This window comes from Cuculus canorus, unplaced genomic scaffold (assembly GCF_017976375.1).
Source record: "Cuculus canorus isolate bCucCan1 unplaced genomic scaffold, bCucCan1.pri subtelo1, whole genome shotgun sequence".
In the NCBI taxonomy this organism is placed as follows: domain Eukaryota; kingdom Metazoa; phylum Chordata; class Aves; order Cuculiformes; family Cuculidae; genus Cuculus; species Cuculus canorus.
Genome location: NW_026527860.1, coordinates 995,718 through 1,003,254, shown reverse-complemented (window position 1 = coordinate 1,003,254; position 7,537 = coordinate 995,718). Strand labels below are relative to the sequence as shown.

Here is a 7,537-nt window from a genome sequence, read left to right as displayed (position 1 = left end):
CAGGAAGAGCCCCGAGCCCTGTGGGAGGGACAGGGTCTGCCTGCCCAGGGCTGGGGAGTCAGGCCTTGGCCTTTCTGCTTCACCAAGCAAACCCAGGCTTTTCTCAGCATCACAGCTGCCTGCACAGCGCCTTTGCCTGCCTGCAATCATGGCCTCCAATTCTCGGCTCTAACGAGTCCCTGGGGAATCTTTGTCACTAACCATCCTCACTGAGACCAATTAAGACTTCAAGGAACTCTGAGTTCTGCTTTTGACTTCTTGAGAGCTTTCTTCAATCTCCTCTCAGAAGATGAGGTTCAAGGACTCATCAGCAAATCCACCCTGGGTCTCATTAAAATACAGAAAGCCTTAATGAGCTCTTCGTCTTCCTGAAGTTTTCTTCAGGTCTTCAAGCCTTGCAGAGCTCCTTGCAGTCATTTCCCAATGTGGATAAAGAGTAAGATTTAAAAGTAGACCAAGTAAAAACATGTTTTAATGTAAAGTTTATATTTCATTACTTCTCAGCTTAGAGAAGAGGTGACAGAAGCTTCTCCAATTGGTGTTGATGCCAAGTGTCTCCTCAAGAGGTCTGGACAGCATGGAGAAGCAGTCCCTTGGGGTCTGACCCTGCAAGGAGAGCCTCGCTCCTCACCTCCCCAACCCCACCATTTCTGACAGCGACCACATGGGACTTGCATCCATTTTCCTTTCTGTTCTCACAGCTTGGAGAAATGAGATCATTCCCTGTCACCTTCCTGGGGTCCTGTTTAATGATGGCACAAAACCCCCACAGTGATTATTGTGCCAAAGACATCCTGGTAACCAAGTGTCTCCCCTGGAGCCCCAGGGACACCTGGAGGGAGCCCCGAGGGGGCAGAGAAAGGGCTGCCTTGGGCTGCTCCTCTGCTGCTGAGCTGGGCTGGGCTCCTGGCACGGAGGGAGCTGGTGGCAAGTGGGCAGCGCTACAAAGAGCCATCTCTGGGCAGGAGCAGCTCCTCTGCAAAGCCCAGCAGGGCTGAGGGCACTGCCTGCAGGCAGCGAGGAGAAGAGAAGCAGGAGAGAGGTTAAAGAGAGATGGAGGTGGGAGGACGCTGAGACTTCATTGAGGGAGAAATCCTCCCAGCCCTGACCATGGTTAGTATCTGGCTGTAGGACAATGCAGGTGAGGCTCCTGGGGGAATCTCCTAAAGCTGGCCGATCCCACACCCCATCGCTTGGTGTGCGTGCCTCACTGCCTCTGCCCTGGCCTCTCTCAGCCAGACCCTCACTCTCTTTCTCCCTGTTTCTCCCCTTGTCTCTGTTCTTGCTGTTTTTCTCTTGTTCTCACTGCCGGGCTCTCTGGGGATGGGGTTTCATCTTAAAGTCACCCAATAACCCGGTGGTTCCTTTCCTGCAGTTGAGTCTCTTGGGAATCCCTGTCCCAGCTTTCCTTTGAGCTGTGAGGCTGTGGGCAATGCAGTCAGTTGGGGCTGGGGAAGGACTTGAATCTCTTGTAATCAAATGCCATCCTGAGGTCACTTGTCTCTCCTTGAGTTGTCCTTCCGAGCTGTGAGATTCCCTCCAGAATGCAAACCTGTCCCATCGCATCTTTGTGATACCTGAAGACCCCATGGAGAAGCGCAGAGATGCTGCAAGAGAGAAAATGCTGCTGGGTTTGTTAAATGAGCCGCGTCTGTCCTGGGCTGAAAGTGGGTGCTGAAAACTCAAGAGTATGGTGAGACATTGAGTGCTGTGAGGTGGATCCCTGGATCAGCCTGAGCCTGGTGGCTTTTCAGGGAAACGTGGGAAAGTGATTCCCCTCCATGTCAGAAAGGTGCAATCCCAGGGCAGCTGGGACCAAGAGCGAGGGACAGAGCAGCTCCCTCTGCACTGAGTCACAGGCAATGCTCTCACCTCACAGGAAACCTCCTGTTCTCCCTGAGTACAGCAGAGATGCTGAAGGTTTCAAAATCCAATAAAGTCTCCAGCTGAGATGGGAGAGTGCTACAAAATATCCTCTTCCTCTCAAACACATTTGTGATTGCGGTTTCTTAGCACTGCAAGTGCAGATGCTGACGAATACTTTGGCATTGGGAGCAGTTTTATCAGACAAATTCCAACACCAGGACTGCCAACACATGGATCCACTGATGCAGAGCAGGGCTGATTCCTCGCAGACAGTGGGCAGACGCCGTGCTCCTCGCTGCATGGTCAGCCAGCACCAAGCAGGGCTCCAGGTGTTGAGGTGAATTTTGATCTCATATAAATGAAGACAGACATGGGAATTGTGCAGTGTGAGGAATGGCTCCCCTAAATTTTCACTGTCCTTTTCTTCTTTTTCAGTGGTTCATATCCAGAGGCAGCAGATGTCCAACAGCAGCTCCATCACCCAGTTCCTCCTCCTGGCATTCACAGACACACGGGAGCTGCAGCTCTTGCACTTCTGGCTCTTCCTGGGCATCTACCTGGCTGCCCTCCTGGGCAACGGCCTCATCATCACCACCATCGCCTGTGACTACCACTTCTACACCCCCATGTACTTCTTCCTCCTCAATCTCTCTGTTCTTGACCTGGGATCCATCTCCACCACTGTCCCTAAAGCGATGTCCAACTTCCTCTGGAACACCAGGGCCATCTCCTACCAAGGATGTGTTGCCCAAGTCTTTCTCTTCATCTTCTTGCTTGGAGCAGAGTATTTTCTTCTCACCATCATGTCCTACGACCGCTACGTTGCCATCTGCAAACCCCTGCACTACGGGACCCTCCTGGGCAGCAGAGCTTGTGTCCACATGGCAGCAGCTGCCTGGGGCGCTGGGTTTCTCAATGCTCTGCTGCACACGGCCAATACATTTTCCCTGCCCCTCTGCCAGGGCAATGCTGTGGAACAGTTCTTCTGTGAAATCCCTCAGATCCTCAAGCTCTCCTGCTCACACTCTGACCTCAGGGAGGTTGGGCTTCTTGTGTTTAGTGCCTGTTTATTTTTTGGCTGTTTTGTTTTCATTGTGGTGTCCTATGTGCAGATCTTCAGGGCAGTGCTGAGGATCCCCTCAGAGCAGGGACGGCACAAAGCCTTTTCCACGTGCCTCCCTCACCTGGCCGTGGTCTCCCTGTTTCTCAGCACAGGCATGTTTGCTAACCTGAAGCCCCCCTCCATCTCCTCCCCATCCCTGGATCTTGTGGTATCACTTTTGTACTCAGTGGTACCTCCAGCTGTGAACCCCCTCATCTACAGCTTGAGGAACCAGCAGCTCAAGGATGCAGTATGGAAACTAATGAGTGGATTTTTTAGCATCGTGATCTGCCCATCTTCTTCTGCCTATCACTCACAATGAAATGCACTGCTGAAACAGCCCTTCTTTGGTAGCTGATGTGGTATGGTTTTTGCTTTTTCTTCATTAAGACGATGTTGTCTGTAAAGAAATGTCATTATTCCTGTCACTTCTGAGTCAGTATCTCCCTGTCTTGTGTGACCCAGAGACTCTGTAAACAAGGAGCCGTGCTCTCTGTGTGCTTTAGGAAAATAAAGGCCCCTGAGGCTACTCGTTTGTCCATGGTCCTTCCTACAAGAGTTTTGACTAACAGGGCCTTCAGAGTTGGAGGAGAGAAGAGTTCTAGCACAGCAGCACTGCCAGGGAGCACCAGTGCTTGGTCTTTCTAGAGATGCTCTCTTTACACCTCCATGATCTCCTTCCCTGCCCTTGTGCTGGTGGAAGGTCTGAGTGCTCTGAGCTTGGTCCCACTCCTGCGCTGTGGCCGTGCTGTGGTCACAGGCAGGGACAGGCAATGGGCACCTCTGTGATAGGGCTGATGTCCATGGGTTACCATGAAGGCCTGTGGGACAGAGAGTGCTTCAAAGTTACTTCACTTTGAGAACAACATCCCCTGGGAACTGCGTGAGTGCAGCACTGGGATGTGCTTCCTTGGACCAACGTCTCCATGTCCATTCCTCATGGTGTAGGGCATCTCAGCTGAGTGCAGAGCAGGGTGACCAACCACAGCTCTGGGAGTGGCACCAGGAGAACAGAGACCCTGTGACTGCTGCTGTGCAGAGCCGATGCGTGAGCACGGGGAGGGTCTGTCTCTGAACACCCTGTGTGTGAGATGGGGCACAAGGTGTCCCGGTTCTGCCCCTGACAGCAGGCAGCAAACAATGGGAAATTGTTCTTTACCTTTCATCATCATAATGAGGAAGGGGAATCTGGAAAGGAAAAGGTGTCCTGAAGGTTGAAATAAAATGATGGATTTAATAATGGGCAGGGAAATATCCCACTGGACCAGGGTGCTTATAGCCTCATCCAACCTTGACTTGAACTCCTCAGGAATAGTACTAAAACTAATACTGATTTATATACAATGATATATTGGCATTCGGCCCAATCATAAATCGCCCACCACCACCAGCAATTGTCTTCTGGGCCCCCTGGGGAAGCTGCCCCAGGGAAATCATCCCAGATGAGTTCCACAAACTGGCCACGTCCATGTCCAGCTGCACCTCCCAGCCCTGCGGAGCAACTTGGACTGCATGGTTACCTCTGTCTTCCTCCTTTGCTCAGTGATACCCAATTCCACCAACATTATTAATGAAAAGGAAAAATACCTAAAACCCTCAGGGGACCCCAAAATCCAACCCCAGCTCCCCCAAAGCTTCTGGGCACCCCAAAACTCCACCCCAGCCCCCCAATACCCCTTGCCAAGCCCCACAGGAACCCCAAACCCCAGCCCCAGCTCCCTATAGCCTCCCCCAAATCTCCCCCAGACCTCCTGGTGACCTCCAAACCCCCACTTCAGCCATCCCCAAGGCTCCCCAGTGCCCCTGGGGACCCCAAAACTCTCTCCCAAGAGTTGAGGTGGGGTTGAGGGGAAGTGCAAGATCTTGTGATGAGATTTTGGGGTACCCCCACATTTCAGGGCTCTTGCTACAAGGAAACCTCTGTCCTCCTCCTTTGCTCACTGATACCCAATTCCACCACCATTATTAATAAAAAGGGAACCCGTTTCCTACTGACATTTCTTGCACCCCAGTCCCACAGCTCTCGCCACTGCTGGGCTCTCAGCCAAGCCCTTTCTCACACAGCTCCAAACACATCAGGGGCTCATGGCCTCGTCTCATCGAACACTGAGAACGTCCATGGATTGGGATCCCCCAGCTGCCCTGGGGCCTTGCTCAGTGCTTCACCCTGAAAGGTTTCTCAAAGCCCAGCTCTCTCAGCCTCTCCTTGTCCATAATGTGCTCCAGGCCCAACCATCCTTCTGGGCTCGGCAGGACTCGCTCCAGGCTGGGCAGGGTCTTCCTTGTGCTGGGAGCCCCGTCCTGGACACAGCAGCCCTGATGTGTCCTGTGGTGGGTTAACCTTGTCCAGCAGCCGGACCCCCCCCAGCTGCTCCCTCCCTGCCCAGAACCAATGATACAGAGGGAGAAAACAATCCAGGAGAGCTCATGGGTCAAGAGAAAGCAAAGGAAGTCACTGATCATTTACTGTCACTGGCAAAGACGTGTGGACTTGCCAAAGGTCAATTTAATTTATTGCCAGTTAAGAAAGGTTTGGATTGTGAGAAACAAAGACAAAATATTCAAGCCCATTCCCCTCCCAGTTTGTCCCAGCCTCAAATGACTCCATTGCTCCCAATTCCTCTTCCCACCCCAACCCCAGGAGGAACATGGAGGGTAGAGAGGAAGGGGTTAACAGTCAGTGAAGAACACCTCTGTTGTTCCTTCCTCCTCACACTTCTGCCCTGCTCCAGCGTTGCTACTCTCCATGGGATCCCACCACATTTGTGGTCAAGGCTCTGTGTGGTTCATTCCTTTCTCTCCACCCATGGGGCAGTGTCAGGGCCCTGAGAGCATCCATGGGCCTTCATGGCCCTGACCAGCATCTCCTGGACCTCCACCCACCCCTCTGTCCATGGCCCAGGAGACACTGAATTCAGGCCTGAGTTTCAGCCCCAGCTTGATCTGAGCTGTAGGTGTGAGGGTCTCCAGACACAGCCGCAGACACAGCCCGTCCTGTCCATGGACCTTGTTGAGTCAGACCTGTAGAGTCACTTCCCAGCTTGGTTCTTTATCAGGTGAACAACTGAATGACATCGTAGCCATCCCAGTGCCAGGCCCCAGGAGAGGCCTGGGATCATTCTTTTCCCTTTCTTTCCATCAGTTGGTCAGGTCTGAGAGGCGAGGCTGAAAAGCAGGTGAGGCTTCAGGGTGCAGATGACAGAAAGTGGGGAGCAGAGCCACCACAAGAAATGATCTAAAGTCAATGTTCATTCAAAACCGTTCTCTTCCTCTCATGGAGCTCTTAACCTGGAAGCTCTGAGAGGCCTCTGCCTCCCACTCTTGGAGCAATTAAGGTGACAGAACCCAAGTCATTTTGTTTGAATTCTGTTTCCAGCCTAAAGCACCCCATGGGCTGGAGATGGGCCAGGAGTCTGGCAGAAGGATCCCACTCCTCTGGACAAGAAGGTGGACATTCCCAGGGATCACAGGAGCTAAAGCTGACCCGTAGCTATGTTCATGAAGCTGGTCAAATGCCAAAATCATTTCTTTTAATCATGGCCTCAATGCCTTGTTGATGTCTAAACTCTCTCTGTGGATGCTGACATGGACTGAGCAGCCTGGTCTGACCTCAGAGCTGGCCCTGCTTGGAGTTGGGCTTTGGACTAGAGGTCACCTGAACTCCCTCATTCCCTGCGTGTTTCTATGAGCATAAGATGTAGAGACTGACTTCCTAGGCTGCCATGAGGCTCCCTGCCCAGGCCAAAATATGCCCTCACACCTCATGCTGTGGGCCCCTATCTCCATCCTGGCAGACCTCCTCCTGATCCTCTCCAGTTTCTCCACTTTCCTTTTGAAATGAGACACTCCTTTGGTCCTGTGGCATTGTCCTGGTGCCAGAAGAGTGAGGGCAGTGATTGTCTTCTTTGCACAGCATCAGGAGTTACTCACTGTGCTCCCTCCCAGGGAGTGGACGGGGGTGGGCAGGAAGTTGTCAGGGGGACACAGCCAGGAGAGCTGACCCTGACTGACCAGAGGGAGATCCCATAACATAGAAGTCACTCTCAGCGAAAAAAATCTCTGACAGAAGAAACAGAGATTTTTATTGTTGGAGGTGATGGGTGATGGTAGACTCGTAGGGTTTCAGTCTGCCTGAGGGAGGTGGGAAGTGATGGCATTTACAATGGGTTTGGATTATGTAAGTCTTTATCTTTTTTCTTTCAGTTATTAAACTCTTTTCAGCTCAGCCCACAAGTCAAAAACACTTCCATGGAGCATCATGGGCAGAGACCTGGCCAGCTGAGGAGTGCTCTGAGGAGATGGACCTGGGCACCCTGGTGCTTGCTTGTCCTCACTCACAAGAGACCTTCACCAATTCTGTGCTCTTTCAAATAGAGATTTTACAAATTAATGTGAATTTCTCCTGGAAATTCCTCAACCTGGAGAAGAGAAGGCTTCAGGAAGACTTTATAGTGGCCTTCCAGTACCTGAAGGTGGTCACCAAGAAAGCTGGGGAGGAACTTCTTCCAAGGACATGGAGTGATAGGACAAGGGGGAATGGCTTTAAACTGGAGAGGGAAAGATTTAGAT

General features: G+C 52.0%; 1 protein-coding gene across 1 annotated transcript; it reads left to right on the top strand.

The window, feature by feature from the left end:
• Window positions 1-818: 818 nt before the first annotated feature.
• Window positions 819-3,290, top strand: LOC128850872 (olfactory receptor 14A16-like). Its single transcript, XM_054055888.1, has 2 exons — window positions 819-927; window positions 2,302-3,290. The coding sequence occupies exon 2, from the start codon at window positions 2,325-2,327 to the stop codon at window positions 3,288-3,290; it is 966 nt and encodes a 321-aa protein (XP_053911863.1). The 5' UTR covers window positions 819-927; window positions 2,302-2,324.
• Window positions 3,291-7,537: the final 4,247 nt, after the last annotated feature.

Excerpts from the sequence above, each read along its gene's own strand:
- LOC128850872 (XM_054055888.1), top strand. The coding sequence starts at position 2,325 with ATGTCCAACAGCAGCTCCATCACCCAGTTCCTCCTCCTGGCATTCACA.